This window comes from Alexandromys fortis, unplaced genomic scaffold (assembly GCF_014885135.2).
Source record: "Alexandromys fortis isolate MF-2015 unplaced genomic scaffold, M_Fortis_MF-2015_v1.1 scaffold_97, whole genome shotgun sequence".
Lineage (NCBI taxonomy): Eukaryota > Metazoa > Chordata > Mammalia > Rodentia > Cricetidae > Alexandromys > Alexandromys fortis.
In genome coordinates this window covers 3,695,938-3,715,672 of record NW_026067981.1, presented here as the reverse complement: position 1 = coordinate 3,715,672, position 19,735 = coordinate 3,695,938, and the positions used below count along the sequence as shown (strand labels likewise).

Genomic DNA, 19,735 nt, shown 5'->3' with positions numbered 1-19,735 from the left:
TTTTTTTTTTTTTGTCTAAACAGAAAAAGGGGAAATGATGGAGGAAGGTAATTGGTTAATTATAATAAACCAACTGCTTGGCCTCATAGCTTAGAACATAGATGGGAGGAGTGAACAGACTAGGATGTTGGGCGGAAGAGGAAGTGAGGTCAGACTCTGCTCTCTTTTTTTTTTTAATGACTTTTCAAGTACTTATGTTCTGAATTTTATAATACGCTTTTAAGTTGTAAAATATAAAGTTAAATCAAAATTCTTTTGTTAACTTTTGGTAGAATCATGTATCTTCTTATAATACAGGAGCAGTACAGCCTCAAGTTCCAGAGGAAATGGGAACCATTGCAAATCTGAGGGTCAGGAGGAACCCTCGGTCCCACAGAGTTCTACTCAAGCCCCTGAAGGAGACAGTGAAACAGGTTAGGTTATTTTTTTTTCTCTAAGCAGAAACCTTGGTGCTGAATAGCCACCTTTTCTACTTCCCAACAATGGTTCATTTTTGTTTGTTCTCTGTAGAGTGAGATTTTGTTTTACTTTTAAAATGCATTGTGTGGGGAAATGCCTGTGGAGGTCAGAGGACAACTTTGTGAAGTCTGCTCCCTCCTTCCACCTTGACTTGGGTTCTAGTGATCAAGTTCGGGTTTCCAGGCTTGCATTTAGCAAGTGTCTTTACCCTCTGAACCATTTTGTCGGGCTCTGGGGTGAGATTTTATTTGAATGTTAAAGGTTTCTGTCACCAAGACAGAATTCAAAGCCATTTATTTAAAGGAATGTTGGGATGTTATGGTTATATTTATTTTTCTCTTTAAACCTAGATTTAATGATGATATTTTATTTGAATGTCAAAAGTTTCTATTACCCAGACAGAATTAAGAGCCATTTATTTAAAGGAATGTTGGGGTGTTATGTTTATTTTTCTTTAAAAACTAGATTTAATGATAATTTTGTTTAACTCTAGGAGCTCCTGAAGAACTATCAGAGAAAGGAACATTTTCAGAAAACCTCACTCAAAACCAGATAGATATAGGTGAGTTGTCTCTTTGTCTTTAGGAAGCCTAAACAGTGTTAATCTGTATAAATCTCTCCAAAGGAAAAGGTTACTTCCAAACGTTAGCTGTGCCATTTTCCTGTCTTTTAAGGGAATCAGACTTAATATTAGAACATATCAGTTCCTATGTTAAGTATGTAATGATAAACACATGACTAACTTATACACGACTTTGTTCTCTGACAGCACAATCTACTAACCTCCCAGCTGAGCCATTGGATCCTAATTCGGGAGAAAGGAATGACCCAACTCCCGACAGCCCGTGTGGGGTACCAGAAGTTACTTTGTCTGAAACAGGCAAGGAGGCTTCTGAGCAGACCAGCACTGAGAGTGCTGCCAGTCAGACCAGCTCCAATCCTGAGCTCCCATCTCAAACAGAAGCCATCGAGCCTTTAGCTCACGAAGACACATCAACCAGGGACTCTGCTCTCCAGGACACAGATGACAGTGATGATGACCCAGTCCTGATCCCCGGTGCAAGATATCGAGCAGGACCTGGTGATAGGTTGGTATGTTTTTAATTAGCATAGAATATAAAATATGTAATTCACAAGAGCTTGTTTGAAGCCAAATGAGAGGCTCTTCATTTTTACAGTTGTTTCAAGAGGTGTCACAATCATATATGACACATAGATTTTAAAACTGCAAATGATTCTACATATTCTTTGAGCAAACTGTATGAAGAAGTGAACAGAAAGTGTCTTGTGCCTCAGTGTGTGGATCAAGAGAGGGGATGTTGAGAATGACTGCCAGGATGATTATGAGGTTGAGGGGACATTTAGTGTTGTCAGATTGTCCTGTAGAGATTATGACTCTTGGGTTTTGTTTGTTTATTGAAATGGGAGTTGCACTGGGTAGCCCTGGCTGGCCTGGAAGTTGGTCTGTAGACCAGGCTGACCTCGAACTCACAGAGATTCATTTGCCTCTGCCTCCCAAGTGCTGGGATTAAAGGTATGCACTACTAAGCCTGTTTTTTATTTTATTTTTGTTTGTTTGTTTGGTTTTTGAATTTTGAGACAGGGTTTCTCTGTGTAGCCTTGTCTGTTCTGGAACTCACTCTATAGATCAGGCTGGCCTTCAGGCTAGCCTTGAACTCTTAGAAATTCTCCACCTGTTTTTATTTTAATGTTACTTTTTTTTTTCTTTTTTGTTCTCTCTGGTAGTATGAGTGTTCTCTTTTGAGGAATACTATGTTTTTCTGTTTTCTAATAATGTAATAACTTAATTAGGAAAATGAAAAAGTATAATGGGTAATAAATATTGTAGCAATACTAAAGAATTGAATTGTTATTATATTTGTATGATTTTTTTCCATTCTTTGATTATATGAACAGAAGGAAGCATTTTATTTTCGGAGGTAAAATACCTTTTAATATCTTTTAAAATCACTAGGCCTGGTGATGCAGGCCTGTAATCACAGCTACTTGGGAGTTTGCAACAAGAGGATCACAAGTTGCAGGTCTGTCTACGAAGCTTAGTGAGGCTGTCACAAAATAAGAAGTCAAAGGAAAGAGGTGGGAATTGCACTCACTTGCTAGCATATGGGAGGCCCATGTTCACTCTTTGGTACCCAAGGAAGAATAGTGTGTTGTATCCCATATATATGGGAAACTACCTGTATGATTAGTACTCTCTTACCTCATTGTTCCAGAAAATCCAGTTTTATCGTTGAAGTCCTAATTCACACAGGAATGAAGTTCTGTTTGGACCATTTTAGATACTTATGTGTTGAACAGACTTTTATCAAACAATCAGTTTACATTTTTGACATAATTAACAAGATTATATATTATACATGTAGAATGAGAAGATTAGTATACCATTAAAACTTACAATCTAGCCAGGCCTGGTAGCTCATACCTGCAATCTGAGTACTTGGAAGGCCGAGGCAGAAGAATTTCTGTTTGCGTTTAAGACCAGCTTTTAGCTACATAACCTCGGATAAAGAATGAAATACATTTAAATATTAAAAACAAAACAGTAACAATGCTGTCAAGTTGTTAAGAACATCATTACTTGGGTTTGAATCCACCCCTCCTAACAATGTTTTTCCATATACGGTACTTACTGATTCAAAGGCTTGGTTTCCTTTATATCTCAAGAAGGGTTATGAAAATGAGTCAGTCGCAGGACCTGGCTCACATTGAAAATACTGATAATGTCATTAGCAACCAATGTATTTTCTGTGTAAGACTACCTAGTCCTGAAAAACAATTGCAGTACGATTGGCTCTGCCAGCTGCAGCTCAGTGAAACTGCCTCTGCTAACCGTGGAAAGAGATGTTCATTCTGTCAGCTCTGAAAAATACTTACTTTGCTACGGCACTTTTTAAATAATCTTCCCTTATATTCCTACCTAAATATTAATAAAATGCCTTCCACCTGTTAATTATCAACCTCCCATGGTTTTTGATTGATCCTTGTTTTGTTTTGAAATAGAATGTTACTATTAGCCCTAGCTGGCTCTGTAACTCAAGCTGACCTTGATCTCTCAATCCAAATGCCAAGGTTACAGGCACATTGCACAATCCTCTGGCTCAGGACACACACACACACACACACACACTTGCAAAGAAAACTTTGTTCTGTTCCTTACAAGGTCATTACTACTTAATGTATACAGGTAAAGTTACCAAGCATAGCACAAGTCGAAAATCAAACTGCTGATTTCTAAAACATCACCATTTTTATAATATTTAGGTAATTGCTTATTCTCCAAAGGTTTCATCTGCCACGAAGTTGGTACCTGATAACTTGATTAACCTAGAAAATTCAAATGTAGAATTAGATTAGTTAAATATTTAGAAGGTTGGTATTTATGGATAACAGCATGGAACTGCCTCCTCTTTATGCATGAGCTTAAATTAAACTTTTAAAGACCGGATATTATTTAACAATCTGTATACTCAGGTTCCTTGACCTAAGTTTGGCCTGTATATTACTTAGCTTTTATAGGACATAAATTTATAGGCTAGCAACAGAAATAATAATAAAATTCTTACTCTTCAGGAATCTTAAAAATTTATTGCAGAAGAAAATATACAAGCAATTCAAAGCAAGAGAAAACTAAGTATCTAAAACTAAGTAAAATGTCGCCTGGGTAAATATACCCAACTGAGGTGATGCTAATGCCATTGTAGCACTCTTTCAGCATTATAACCGGTTCCCTCCAGACTTGCTTTGTCTTTTCCCAGGTTTGGTGTTGTTTTCATTTGTTTGTTTGTTTATTTGGATATGCTTTTTTGTTGCCTCATTTTGTAGTCCTGAGGCCTTGAATTCAAAGTAATCTTCTGCTTTAGCCTCTGAAGTAATGGTGTTACAGGCAAGAGGCACATCTAGCCTCTCCTCCTAGCTCTTTACCAGAAGCTTGTAAGTGATTAAAACAAGACTCTGGAATCTGGTCTTTCTGTGGTGTCCAGCTTCCCTAGCTCCACTTGCTGTGTAGCTAGGGTAAAGAGTGTGCCTGCTGTGTCTGCCCTCTGCATCATCCTGAGGCTGCTGCCATCTTGTTACTGCTTAGTGATGGACCATTTGCATGGCCTCAGGCCCAGTTTGTTGCTTCTAAATTTGGAGGTAAACAATAGATTGACTTATATTCTAAAAGGAGCAAGTTTTAAGAGAATTGACTTGTAAGAATCCAAATCATTTCCCATCTTGTAAAAGTAGCAATATTTGGGCTACTTTCTGTCTCTGAAGAGGCAAAGGTACATGCTACACATTGGTGAAACACCCATCTTAGTCACTCTGACGCCATTGACCACTCTAGGCCCAGTCTAGAAGTGCAGTGTGCCGTCAGTGTGCCCCAGGACACTTACTTGCTGCCATTTAAAAAGCCCAGTCAGTTAATTTAGTTAGGGTAGAGAAATGGTCCTCATAGTAAGAATGGTAAAAGTCAAATAGTTAAAAAGTTAAATGTACAGTTAGTTAAATTTTTATTTAAATTTCTCCAAAAAGCTATATAGTATATGTCACAATTTTGCCCTGATTTTAATTTTAATTTTATTGTTTTCTAAATTTAAACTTTTAAATGACGCCTTAAAAGTTTCATATAGTTAAGCCCTTGATATATATATTTAATTTAAAATACCAAACAGCCCTTGTACTACAGAGTAATGATTTCCATAATTCATCTGCTTGCATTCTTTCTGCATTTTTGAACTTGCTGTGTATTTGAAGGTGACATTTAATTCCTGATCCTCCTGCCCCCACCACCAGGGTGGGATTACAAGCAGGGCCACCAAACTTGACTATTAGAATTCTTAAAGTTCTGTTATGTACTAAGCCAGTTTGCATTTTTTTTTTTTTTTTGGTTTTTTGAGACAGGGTTTCTCTGTGGCTTTGGAGCCTGTCCTGGAACTAGCTCTTGTAGACCAGGCTGGCCTTAAACTCACAGAGATCCACCTGTCTCTGCCTCCCAAGTGCTGGGATTAAAGGCATGCACTACCACTGCCCGGTGCCAGTTTGCATTTTGAGGCTGAAATGAAGCATGATAAGGCAATGCCTTGAAAAATAAAGGCCATAGCAGCAACATAGGTAATTTCAATGTGAATGCTCTTCTCTAACTATAGCAAGTCTGTGTAAAAACAGCTGGAACTCTAAAATAGAGGTATTCAGACTTTTTTTTCCCAAAGGGCAAGATAATAAATAATTTAGGCTTTGCTAGCCATGAGGTAAAGTGGAAACTATTACATAGGCACTTATATAGCTATTTAAAATGTAAGCCATTTAAAAATGAGAAAACTGTCCTTAGCTTAAAGGTCATAAAAATAACTGACCAAAATTTAACATAAAAGCAGTTTGCTGGTGCCTGCTTTTTAACAGATAGTCACAGAGAGAACTTGGCTATGTCTCTTAATGTCTTTATTGGCAGAAATCCAGATTTTAAAAGAAATGGGTCCTCTTTTTCTAGGATAGAAGCATAAACCATTAAATATAAAATAAACTGGTAAAAATACATTGTGTTCACTAATGGTGGTATTAAAAACAAGTAAGATTGGTATGTTTATTCCTTCACTAATTTCATATGCTGGATTTGTGAACATTAGAATGTACCTTGGGAATGAGAAAGTGCCTGGCTTTTCTTTCTTTTCTTTTGAGGACAGAAAGGATCTCGTTGTGTGCAGCCCTGGCTGGCCTTGAACTCTGCTCCTGCCTCCGGAGTGCTGGGATTAAAGGCGGGCAGCACCACACCCAGCAAGCTTTTTTCTTAGGTAGTTTTCTTGTAAGCTCCTCTTACAGCGCCAGCTTCATCATGGAGTAAATGGAATGATGACTTTTTTTTTCTTGATAAATCAAAGAAGAAAACAAAATTACTCTGAAAAAGACAAGCAAATAATACTTTGTGAAGCCCTTAGTGCACTGAATAGCTAAATTGTTATAGTTCTAATGAGTTCTTCCTAATGATTTAAAGTATTCAGCCTATATTGCTCCATTAATTATTTTTACCTTTTTATTGTTTTTATTGAGCTATACATTTTTCTCCACTCTCTTCCCTTCCTCCCCTCTTGCCTTCTACCATGCCATTATTTCTAAAGTGTATATCATTTGCAGAGAAATTTTGGTCCATCCAGTCTTTCCAGACTCTGTGGAGCCAGAATTCTTCATACTATAAAAAGAGATGCTGGCATACCAGCATTTCTTCACTCATTATTTCTGATTCATTTAATGATTCCACTTGCTTTATTAAAGAAAATTGCAGACGAAATCATCAAAGAGAAAACCTAGGGTTCCTGGGGAGTTAAAAGCCCTGGTACGCCATTTGCTTGTTCCTGTTTTGTGGTTCAGAGTCAGCTTCATGGCTTATTTCCCAAAGTGTAGTTCAGCCCTGAGGTTCTGCAACTGGAGGTGTTCAAAGTCAGTCCTGCCCCACATTATGGCAGGATTAGGGCTGACTTACTGGGAAGGAAAAGAGATTCACTGCAGTCTTCCTTCTGATCTTATTCAGTGAGTATATCTGTTTCCTTGATTTCTTCCTGCACTTCACTTCAGAGACGATCACAGAGGGGAACAAAATCCTTTATATTGAGATGATTGATGACAAAAGTGGTGACTATAATGCTTTACATATTTGGTTTTTAAATCTTCATAAGTGACATTAGTTATTATGTTCCCTTCACTAGATTTAATATCAGAGGAACAGCAGTAGGTGATAGAATAATGAGGTAATTCAGAGTGCTCCTTCATTTCTTCTTTATGGTGGATTTACCAGGTCCTCTCTTTTCACAGCTAACCACCTTACCTATTAACAGTTAATAACCTTCTTTGATCTTACTGATCTCCTAAGTGCTAAGCATTGTCAACAGGTTGCTTTTCACAGACTGTACTGATCTGCATGTACTGCATGGGAGTAGAATGAAAAGATGTCTTGTGTGCAGATGTGACTGCATTCCCTCCGTGTGGCAACACGTAACTGTTGTCTGATGGGGTCCCAAATACCAGTTACTTGCTTTGAAGTTGGTTGAAGAATGCAACTTATGTTTTCTTTAAAACTTGATTGGCATAATAATTAGAAGTTTTTGTCATTCATATGTTCTTTTTCTCCAAGTCTAACTCTGTGCTATGTTTTAAGATTCTGATTTTTCAATGCCATCTTTTTATAAGTAGCTGAATAATTTAAGAATATCACAGTCCAAGTTGATACAGAACCCATAAATACGTCCCTAATTGAAAAGCTGCAGCGGCACACATTTTTTAGTAGAATGTTGAAGTGAGCCCCATATTCTATCGGTCGTCTACCCATGCCTGGCTTACTGTAAAAAGTAGCCAAACTAAGAAGTGGCTTGTTTTTCTGACCTTATCAATTTCTAAAACAAAGTAGTACATACATTATTTAGTAACAATATGGAATACAGAAATAATAAGGTAAGCCAAAAATTAACATAAATCTATAGTAATTCCTCATCAAGACTATCCCCAGTAAATTTGAGTTGTTTTTCTTTTTAAAACAGGTTTTATTTCTATTATTATATGTATAGTTGAGGGCGCATATGGTCTGCATTGTGAGCGTGGCAGCTGAGAACAACTTTGTGGAGTCCCCTTTTTTCACTTCCACCTTTATGAGGGGCCAGGAGATCCAGTGCAGGTCACCAGCTAAGCCACATCACAAACCCTCGTTTTTGTTTTTATGCTGGTGTTTGGAGGCAGTTTTGACATTAAAGCATATTTGAAGTCAATAATTTTGCAAATGATTCAACTACTGACTGTCACTTTTTAATTTAATGACACCAAAATGGAATTTATTTCAAGGCTTTTTGATGTTTTTAACTTACTAAACTTTATATACCTGTACTCAAAGCTGGTTTCTGCTTTTAAAATGAAGATTACAACTAAAAAGTAACATGTTGCTTTAATTGAGTCTTACCGAGGCTAAAACTATAGAGTAGATGATGTAAAAAGCAGTGACTGATGCTGAAACAGAAGATGTCACCCTTTAGTGAATAAAACTAGACTCATTCTCCACCCAGGCTTTATGTAGAGATTCCTTAAGTATATTTCTAATTATACAACAGTGTTTTCCTGAGGTCACGTGCACACAGCTGCTCTGTTACTTCTTCTATAAATTTCTGCTGAAGTAAATAAGAAAATTAAACTCACGGATATGACAGTTCTCACAAGGGACTGTGTTATATTTTATGACTATGCCTTATTGTATTGCAAATGCTACATACCATATTATTTCTTTGAATAATAAATAAAATGGTACTTGTTCTCCTCTCCTCTCTTTTTCTCCTGTGATCTCATCCTATCTCTTAGTCTGCTAAATAGTCCCCACTCCCTCTCTCTAGTCTCCTTCATTAGATGTACTTTCTTTTAAGAGATGGATTAGCCAGAGTGGAGTGGACACAGTCCCACAACCTGGTAGTCTCCAGCATTTAGTAGCTTTAAAAAAAAAAAAAAAAAAAAAACAAAACAATCTTTTCTCATTTTTCATACCAATCCCAGTTCCCTCTCCCTCCCTTTCCCCACCCTATCCACTCCTTAGAGAGGGTAAGGCTTTTCATGGGGAGTCAACAAAGTCTGGCACATCACTTTGAAGTAGGACCAAGGCCCTCCCCAATATATGTAGGCTGAGGGGGCTGGAGAGATGGCTCAGAGGTTAAGAGTATTGTCTGCTCTTCCAAAGATCCTGAGTTCAATTCCCAGCAACCACATGGTGGCTCACAACCATCTGTAATGAGATCTGGTGCCCTCTTCTGGCCTGCAGGCATACACACAGACAGAATATTGTATACATAATATATACAGTATATATATATATATATAGACTGAGCATGGTATCCTTCCAAAAAGAAAGAGTTCCAAAAAGCCAGTTCAAGTACTAGGGATAAATCCTGGTCCCACTGCCAGTGGCGCCACAGACTGCCCCAGCCATATAACTGTCACCCACATTCATGTTCTCCTCCTGCTTCCTTTCTCTTTCCCCTCCCCTTCTGCCCTCCCTCCCCCACACCTCTCAATTTTCTCAGGAGATCTTGTCTATTTCCCCTTCCCAGGGTGATCCATGTATATCTCCCTTAAGGTTCTCCTTGTTACCTGGCTTCTCTGGGGTGGTGGATTGTAGGCTGGTTGTCCTTTGCTTTATGCCTGCTGTCCACTTATGAGTGAGTACATACTGCATTTCTCTTTCTGAGTCTGGGTTACCTCACTTAGGATGGGTTTTTCTAGTTCCACTCATTTGCCTGCAAATTTCAAGATGTCATTTTTTTAACCTCTGAGTAATATGCCATTGTGTAAATGTACCACATTTTCTTTATCCATTCTTCAGTTGAGGGGCATCTAGGTTTCTCCCAGGTTCTGGCTATTACAAATAATGCTGCTATGCACATAGTTGAATGATAGCACTCTTGGGCATATACCCAAAGGATGCTCAATCATACCATAAGGACATTTGCTCAGCTATGTTCATAGCAGCTTTATTTGTAATAGCCAGATCCTGGATAGAACCTAGATGCCCGTCTATGAAGAATGAGAAAAGAAAATGTAGTCCATTTACACAATGGGGTGACAACCAATAATAGAATCATTTGCAAAATTACTGACTTCAGATATGCTTTAATGTCAAAACTGCCTCCAAACACCAGCATAAAAACAAAAATGAGGACCTGGGACGTGGCTTAGCTGGTGACCTGCACTGGATCGGCCCCTCATAAAGGTGGAGGCAAGAAAAGGGGACTCCACAAAGTTGTTCTCAGCTGCCACACTCACAGTGCAGACCATATGCGCCCTCAACTATACATATAATAATAGAAATAAAACTTGTTTTAAAAAGCAAAACTGAACTCAAATTTACTGGGGATAGTCTTAATGAGGAATTACTATAGATTTATTTTACCTTATTTGGCTTACCTTATTATTTCTGTATTCCGTATAGGAAACCACCTATTTTTTTCATTCGGATTGTTACTAAATAATTTATGTACTACTTTGTTTTAGAAACTGATAAGGTCAGAAAAACAAGCCACTTCTTAGTTTGGCTACTTTTTACAGTAAGCCAGGCATGGGTAGACGACCGATAGAATATGGGGCTCACTTCAACATTCTACTAAAAAATGTGTGCCGCTGCAGCTTTTCAGTTAGGGATGTATTTATGGGTTCTGTATCAACTTGGACTGTGATATTCTTAAATTATTTAGCTACTTCTTAAGACCCTTAAGAGAAACTAGGTAACAAGGAGAACCATTTAGGAGGGTTGATCATTTTGGTGGTGGGCACCCTGTGAGCATAGCTCAAGCAGGTATCTTCTTGCCTCTGCCTTCAGAATAGCTGAGACTACAGGCATGCACTACCATTGTCCTGAACCTTCATTTTGTCTTAAAATCAGCTTCTAAGTTCCACAGATAAATCCTCAGATGATGGTTATAGTTGTAGCGAATATATCAATTTCAGTGAAAGGTGAGTATAATACAGTTATCTTTGTATTTATTTAAATTTTTGAAAACGTCTTTCAGTGGCTGGGGAGATGGCTCAGAGGGTGAAGTGCTTGCTTTGCAAGCATGGGGGCCTGAGTTTAGATTCCCAGCATGCACACAAAAGTTAGGCATAGTGCATGTGACTGTAACCATAACACCTGGGTGGGTGGAAAGAAGTGAACCCTAGGGTTGCCCAGACAGCAGGTCTATCTGAAACAGGAGCTCCAATTTCAGTGGGAGACCCTGTCTGGAATAATATAAGGTGTACGTGGTTGAAGGAGACACCAGAGAGGATAGGCAGAGCTGTACACACACAAAGTCACACAGTAACATTTTATAAATTTTTACAAAGAAATTTTACAAATCTTTTATAAGAATTTATATTTTGTAACAAATGTGTTCTTTTACATTTTTATACTGATCCTGTATTGCTGATTTTTAGAAAGCAGTTGATTTGTATCCTAATTGTATTTCCAGCCACATTACTTTTCTAGTATTTCTATTAATTAGCCTATAAGTTATTTTTATTTTTATGTAGAAATTATATGGTCTACAAATGCAAATTTTCTTTCTCTTCCATTTTTTTCCTTACTGTGCCAGCTAATAATGGTATCAGGTATCACACCTTACCCCTAACTGTGGGAAGAATTCCCCACTGGTGTGTTTAGGTGGGTAGTTAGGGTTCCTGTGAGTAGCTTATACAAGGGTCCCAATGTTCCTTTCTGTCTTACTGTGGTACAGTTTCTGTCATGAATGGGGCTTGGCTTGATCAGATACATTGTAACTTAGCTGAGTTACCTTGTGTTTGTTTTTGTTTTTCTCAATATATTAGATGTTTCTCCCAAATAGAATAATAACTGCTATTATTCATTAGTGATTTGGAAGTTCTGAATCAATTAATTTTACATATGCTACCTTAGTGCTTTAGTAAGCAAGCTCATCAAATACTCAGCCACTAAACTCTCACAGCTGTAGAGCAATTTTGTTAATGCTTTTCATTTTCCTGAATAGTGTAGAGTATAGCAATTTTTATAGAAAACAAAATATTTTTAAACGGTAATGTGTAATTGTAACATCATTATTAAAATTCTAACAGTTTGCTGTTTCCAACCGTTTTCTATGAATATATAAATTTGTTTCTGTATGACCATTTAAATTAATGCCTAGCCCGTATCAGTTATAGTTTTTAGTAAGGAAATATATATTTGTATTTTCAGTTTTTCTACAAGACTTTTTGGTAATTTGAGACAGGGTTTCTCTGTGTAGCCCTGGCTGTCCTGGAACTCTATGTAGACCAAACTGGCCTCGAACTCACAGAACTACTTCTGCCTCTGCCTCCCAAGTGCTGGAATTAAAGGTGTGCACCAGGACCCAGCTTCCCCATGACTTTATATTGTTTAACTTTTTTCAAAAATGCTATGTTCTGGAACTACAGTATGCTGCCGGTAGGAGTATGAATCTGTGCAACCATGTTCCCAAACTGGGACTATTTACTGTAGGCGAGCCTGGTGCACATTCTACAGTGCGGTGCACTCCTAGGACACAGCCAACATGAGCATGTGTTCACCAAAAGATGTGTCATATGGTGATGGTGGCCCAATTTCAGTCATCAGAAACCTAACAACACAATAAATAAGTTATACTTATTCAAAGACATACTTTCCAGGAAAGATAAGTGAACTTCAGTGAGTACATCAGCCTAAGTGGTTATTACAGTATCAGGCTAAGGAAGCCGGATGTGCTGTGGAGACGGCCACACAGGCCTGAGGATCTGAGTTTGAGCTGGCAGAACCCATGCAAAGCCAGGCGTAGTAGATATGTCAGTAATCCCGGTGCTCCTTGAGGTGGGAAGTGGAGACAGGAGAATTCCCGTACTAATAAAATCAATCTTAAAGAGTCCTTTGTTCTCACGTAGCTGCTGCTACCATCAGCCCCTTTGGAGAGAGGATGGAATCTGTCTCTTTACCTGCAAGTTTCTACTTTAGTGTGGAGCCATATAAAAGAGTCGCTACTTGAAGGTTTTCGTTTTATCTCTTACTGATATTTATTCTCCTCTTGACTGGTCTGCTCTTGGAATATCTTTAAACTATGTCAGAGTATTAGTTTACCACTGCTCCCATGTTCTTATTTTCCTTGGCGTTCTCTTTATGGGCCTTTGTGAAGAGAAATACTTAAAAATGGAACAGGGCATTGGGTTTTTGTTTCTTTTGAGACAGCGTCTCAAGTAGCCCAGGCTTCAAAATCCACATTGGAGTTAGAGCTGATCTTGGTTCCTGATCCCCTTTTACCCCCCAAGGGTGTGACTCCAGGCCTAGGCCACCAAACAAGGTGAACAGGATGTTTTGTTTGAAATAAAATTGCACACGAATTTTGCCTGTTTGATTTTATAAAACAGTACTTTCGAAACTACTGTGTCGCATGCTGTTTTCTTTGTCAACCAGTACCAGTTTCCTAAGTGACCACTGAACTAAAATATCTTGTAGTAACTCAACTGCTGTGATGAACTCTGCCTTTTTATGCTTTTGATTGGGGGTGCTTTATAAAAATAATGTGTTTGAAATATAGACTTATTGGATTTTGACATTTTTCATCATTATTCAGAAGTTGTCTGTGAATGTTTATTTTTGTTTTGTTTGAATTTGTAATACACAGACGCTCCGCTGTTGCCCGCATCCAGGAGTTCTTCAGGAGGAGAAAAGAAAGAAAAGAGATGGAAGAACTGGATACTTTGAACATCAGGAGGCCACTAGTAAAGATGGTTTATAAGGGCCATCGCAACTCCCGGACAATGGTACCTAATGCTCATGGCATTCTTGATGTGATGCAGTTGCCTGGGTTTTTTGTTGTTGTTGTTGTTGTTTTGTTTTGAGACAGGGTTTCTCTGTATAGCCTTGGCTGTCCTGGAACACACACTATAGATTAGGCTGGCCTCAAACTCACAGAGATCCACCTGCCTCTGCCTCCAGGATGCCACCACCATCTAGCCTCATGGCCCCCCCCCCCCGTGGTGATTTTGTTACTCCTTTATTCAAATGTGGTTCTTTTAGTCTTGTAATATATTGCAAAAAAACTCTACCTTACTAAAGAAATATATGTGCATTAGAAAAAATTATTTTAGCTTAGAACATGTAGATATTGCTTTTTATAACAATTTATTTATTTATTATGCTTGCTATCCTCAGAAATTTACTATTAAATTTTTTAAAGTTAATTTTACCACATTTTGTTATTTTGGAATGAGAAAATAAATCTATATACAGAATCCAGGTTGAGTATAAAATACAGATACATTAATTACAACACCTTTTAAAGTAACAGCTAAAAATTGGCTTTGATCACTCCTTGCTTTAATTCTTCATCTTTGAAATTGACAGGATAGACCAGGAGATCTGCAGTCAGTTGTAGGGTTTAAAACCCACAAATTTGCATGCCCAGTGCAAGGAAACAATATAGCTATTACTCTAAACCATTCATAGCTAGAAAGTGTTCGGTATGCCTGTAGTGTTATTGCAAAGTACTTGCAGATCATGTTTTTACCTTCTTGAGATTCTAGGTAAAAATGAACTGAATTGAGAAAATAATTAGCTTTCTCTGTATATGTCATCAATAGTAACAATTTCATCATTCTTAATCAGATACTCATTATTAATAGAAATAACCAATTTAGATTTCTGCATTTTGCCAATTCGAATTTTAGATGAAAGTAATTAAAAGGTGACTGAGTCCATACCTCAATGGTCGAGTGCTTGCCTAGTGTGCACATGACCCCGAGCTCATGGCTTAGTACAGAAAGAAATGAAAACCCTGGGTGGGCAAGTGCACAGCAGCAGCCTCTCCTTCCCTGCTGTCCTGCGGCAGCTGCAGGGGAAATGATAAAGACGATGTCTGAAGTGTAAAGATCTTTTACAGTCCTTTCTTGTATGTTTATTAAAATAGGGTAGCCATTTAGTATACCATATTCCTTTGTCTGCTTGCTTGACTAAGGATATGTTTATCTTCTCAATTATGTGGGCTAACAGTTAATGGAAAAAATTCCTGTTTCCTGTGAAATGTTTTCATTGTTTTATAGAGCTAAAATGAGATGGTTTTTAGAAAGCTCATCTATATGTATATATTTTTACATAATACATACATAAGCCCAGAAATCTCGTTTACTTGTTTAGCATGTATGAGGTACCTGTTGTGTGTCAAATACTGTCTCATAGCAAAACCTGCTCTTAGGGGAGGCCTCACATGTGTGGCCACTATGTTATTCACCAGTGAAGTGCTATCATGATTTTAAGATTCTTAGGGAGAAAAAAACTTCAGTATTTTACTTTTTAATTTTAAAATCAATTCATTTGCAACATAGGAATGGAATCTGTCTTTCTTTGATAACTTTGACTTAGATGTCCTCGTGCTTCTTAAAATCCCTCAGATAAAAGAAGCCAATTTCTGGGGTGCTAACTTCGTAATGAGTGGTTCCGACTGTGGCCATATCTTCATCTGGGATCGGCACACTGCTGAGCACTTGATGCTTCTGGAAGCGGATAATCATGTGGTCAACTGTCTGCAGCCTCACCCATTTGACCCAAGTAAGACAGCTTTCATAGAGCAAGTGTAGAGACTGCTGGTGCCGTTCATCAGTGGAGTCAATATTACAAAAGTCTGAATTGCCCTACTAAGCATTACTAGAGAGAGTTATAGCTCTACATGTATGGGAGAGCAGCTCAGAGAGCCCTATTCCTAGCTGAGGAGATACAGGCAATTAATGCTGCAGGTAGAGGAAGGGCCATTTTCCCTCAGGGATGTGGCTCCTGGTAAGTTGCCATGCTGGAGGATAGCCCAAACTCATGCGCATTCTGGCAGCACTGACTGGATTTGTGGTTTTAAAAACGAGTACATAGAGTTAGGAAGGGTACATGGGTGACAGTCTAGGAAGAGTGAGAGAAGGGAAGGGGGGTTGATCAGAACATTTTATGTGCATGTGTGAAATTCTCAAAGGACAAATATTTTTAAAGGTTCCACCCTCAAAAAGAAAGAAAAGAATGTGCTTTTGACAGATATTCTAAAGAAACAGGTTAAAAGGCTTATTCTTCTAATATTTAAGGTTTATAGAGTCTGGCATGACTGAATTTCTCATCATTTATTCAAAACAGCCTCCATATCTTTTTAAGACTTCACATGTCTGAATTAATTTATTAACATAAAATAGAATTGGCTTGCTCTTGCCTTTTTTTAAGTGGCCATATATTTCATAAGAAAACAATGAATATGACAAATTTGAGTGACTTCAAGGTCTTAAAATTTCCTTCTATAGTTACTTTTAGGAAATGTTCCAAATGACAATTAACAGTTAATTATGTGGTAAAAGACTGGAGAGATGGCTCAGCAGTTAAAAACAACTACCCTTGAAGAGCACCCAAGTTTGCTTCCCAGTACCCACATCAAGTAGCTCACAGGGAAGCTGATGCCTCTTCTGGCCTTTGCATGCACCTACACTCTTGTGTACCCATGTGCGTGTGCGTGCACACACACCCACACACACACTTTAAAACAAATCTTTGGCCAGGTGTGGTGGCACACACCTTTATTTCCAGCATTCAGGAGGCAGAGTCAGGTAGATCTCTGTGATTTTCAGGCAAGCATGGTCTACATAGTGAGTGCCAGGACAGCCAGGGCTATATAGAGAGACCCTGTCTCAAAAGACAAAGAAACAAACAAAATACTTCAAAAATATGTATACTAGTTTTCATTCAAGCCAAATTTTGTTAAATTTGCAGCTATGCTTAATATTTATATCTTGAATTTATGATAAAGGTATAAATTTTCTTTCTAGTTCTAGCCTCATCTGGTATAGACTATGATATAAAGATCTGGTCGCCACTAGAAGAGTCAAGGATTTTTAATCGAAAACTTGCTGATGAAGTAAGACTTTTACTATATTTCTATTTTAATTTTTTTTTCTATAATGCTATCTTAAGAGAAAACTAGTTTGTTATTAGTTGCTAACATAAAACAAAGTCAATCAGTTAAGGAAGTTAAAATTTTTTTTTTGGAAGTTAAAATTTTAATCTCAGCATTCGTGATGCGTAGGCAGATGGATGTCAAAGTTCAAGGTCAGTCTGGTGGTCTTTATAGCAAGTTCTAGGCCAGCCACAACTATAAAATGAGACCATGTATTAGGAAAAGAAGGGGAGCGAGAAGAGGCCAAATCTTTAAAGAGAAAGGAGGTCAAATCTTTTGAAAAAGAAAAATGAGCCAGGCGGCGGTGGCACATGCCTTTAATCCCAGCACTTGGGAGGCAGAGGTAGGCGGATCTCTGTGAGTTCGAGGCCAGCCTGGTCTTTAAGAGCTAATTCCAGGACAGGATCCAAAGTTACAGAGAAACCCTGTCTCGAAAAACCAAAAAAAAAAAAAAAAAAAAAAAAAAAGAAAGAAAGAAATATGAAATAAAAACATATCTATATAGTAAATGTAAAAACTAGATTGTTATCTTACTAATTATAATATTGACTTTAATAACAGATTAGGAATATATTTTAAAGAAATATATATCTATTATGTATAACAGAAAGCATTAAAAGGGTGTATACTGCTGGGCAGTGGCGCACACCTTTGATCTCCTGAGGGAGAGGCAGGTGGGTCTCTGTGGGTTCAAGGCCAGCCTGGTCTATAGAGTGAGTTCCAGGACAGCTAGGGCTGATACACAGAGAAACCCTGTCTCAAGAAAAGAAGAAGAAAAAAAGTTTGTCTTTTAAGAGTGTTTTGTTTGCAAACAATTTAATTATGTAGTCTGTAATTCACCCAGGAAGCTGAAGAGTTCTTTCTGTCAAACAATCACACGTCAAGACTCTGTCCTAATAAACTGGGGGGTGGAGAAGGGATAACCTTACTATATGCGACCCTCCATAATTCGTAATTGTAGACATTTTACTTTTTTCTAATTTTGGGTTTTTCACAGAGGGAATTATGACTGCCCCTCTCAACCCCACCCTCACCCCCTCCAGTGTCAAAAGGTAGAGCAACAAGTGATCAGATAATTCATTACGTTTTAAGATTCCCTTAGTTCCTTGGTTTTACTCATTTTCATTAACAGTTTTTAACTAGCATACAAAATGGTGGGTCTCAGTGAGAGAGGGGTGTGTGTGTGAAGTTCTGCTTATGAAAACACACAAGGTATTTTACCTGTGCTGTCCTGTTCCCCTTCCTCCCTGCTCCCACTTCACTTCTGTTTTCATTCCTTGTTACTTTACTCTTCATAGCAGAGAGAAACATACTGTATTCAGCTTTCTCAGTCTTGTCTATTCCACTGAGCATGGTAATCTCTTTTCTACCCATTTTTCTGCAGAGGACATAATCTAACCCTTCTTCCTGATGACTTAACCCTAGATACATTTTCTTTATCCGTGGATGTCTAGGCTGGTTCTGGTTTGGATGTATGAGTGCTGCAGTGGTACACATGTGTGCACGAGTATCTTAGACTCCTTTGTGTATAAACACGGGGCTGATATGGTAAATCATATAGTAGTCCTATTGTAGTCTTTTGGAGGAAGCATCACACTGATTTTGATAGGAGCTGTACCAGTTTATATTGCCTGCAGCAGTACACCCTGACTCTTTCCTCACACTTCCTCTCCAGCATGCATTGTAATTTGTTTTCCTGTGGTGAGATGATATCTCAGTGTAGAGTTGTTGTTTTTTTTTTTTGTTGTTCTGTTTTTTTTGTTTTGTTTTGTTTTGTTTTTAGAGCCAGGGTTTCTCTATGAAGCTCTGGAGCCTGCCCTAGAACTAGCTCTTGTAGACCAGGCTGGCCTCGAACTCACAGAGATCCGCCTGCCTCTGCCTCCAGAATGCTGGGATTAAAAGTGTGCACCACCACCGCCTGGCCTAATTTTTTTTTTTTATTGTTTTGATTGGGGAATCTCACTTTACAGCCTCAACTGGCTTCAGAATGGCTCTGTGAACCAGGCTGACCTCAAACTTGCAGAGATCCTCCTGCTGTAGAGCATTGCCCTGCTGGCTGGGGGTGTTAAACGTTTTCTTCCTGTTTATTGGTCACTTGTATTTCATTTGAGAACTTCCTGTCCAAGTATTTTCTCCACTGGTTGGATGACTTGGTTTTTAATATTGAATTTTCTGCTGTCTGTCAGATGCACAGTTTACATAGATTTCACTCCCATTCTGTAGGCTTGTCTTTTCACTGTGTTAATGGGAAGAAGCCTTTTAATTTGATGAAATCCTATGTGTCCAGTCTTGGAATAATTTCTTAAGCTATTAGAGTCCTTTTTATTAAGTCCCTTTCTGTGTTTATATCTTGAAGTGTTCTCCCCTAACACTAAAAGTTTCAAATCCTACATTAGTGATCCATTTTGAATTGAATTTTGGACAGAATTAGAGGTGAGGTTGTAATCTCATTCTACTTGGGGATTTTCAGTTTTCCCAGCACATTTGACTAACAGGCTCTCTCTCCAGTTTAAGTTGTTTTACATACTGTGAAAGTCTTCATCTTCCTGAGTAGGTTTGCTCATGGGTATCTGGTGTGTTTATGGATTTTGATGCTGCTGGAACGGGGCTGTTCTTGTTTCTTTCTCAGCACATGTGTTACAGGAAATAGGAAAGCTACTGGTTCTGTATTTTGGGTTTTGTAGTTTGCTGCTTTGCTTAGGACAGGGGCCAGGAGAGTGCAGAAAGGACTAAATATGGCCAAAGTACAAGACAATGCTTGAATTAACTAAAGTTATCATGAAACCCATAATTTTTTACAATAAATAAAAATCTTTAAAGTCATGCTAATCTCTGATTTT

The 19,735-nt window shown here is 38.1% G+C and overlaps 1 protein-coding gene across 3 annotated transcripts in view; it reads left to right on the top strand.

Annotated features, from left to right (window-relative positions):
* Dcaf6 (DDB1 and CUL4 associated factor 6) overlaps positions 1 to 19,735 on the top strand; it is a 114,278-nt gene that overhangs the window by 88,199 nt on the left and 6,344 nt on the right. For all 3 annotated transcript variants that reach the window (XM_050158426.1, XM_050158427.1, XM_050158424.1), the window contains 6 exons: positions 298 to 413; positions 953 to 1,021; positions 1,229 to 1,547; positions 13,602 to 13,740; positions 15,367 to 15,523; positions 16,768 to 16,856. In XM_050158426.1, coding sequence (XP_050014383.1) covers positions 298 to 413; positions 953 to 1,021; positions 1,229 to 1,547; positions 13,602 to 13,740; positions 15,367 to 15,523; positions 16,768 to 16,856 — 889 coding nt within the window. The remainder of the gene's footprint in view (positions 1 to 297; positions 414 to 952; positions 1,022 to 1,228; positions 1,548 to 13,601; positions 13,741 to 15,366; positions 15,524 to 16,767; positions 16,857 to 19,735) is intronic.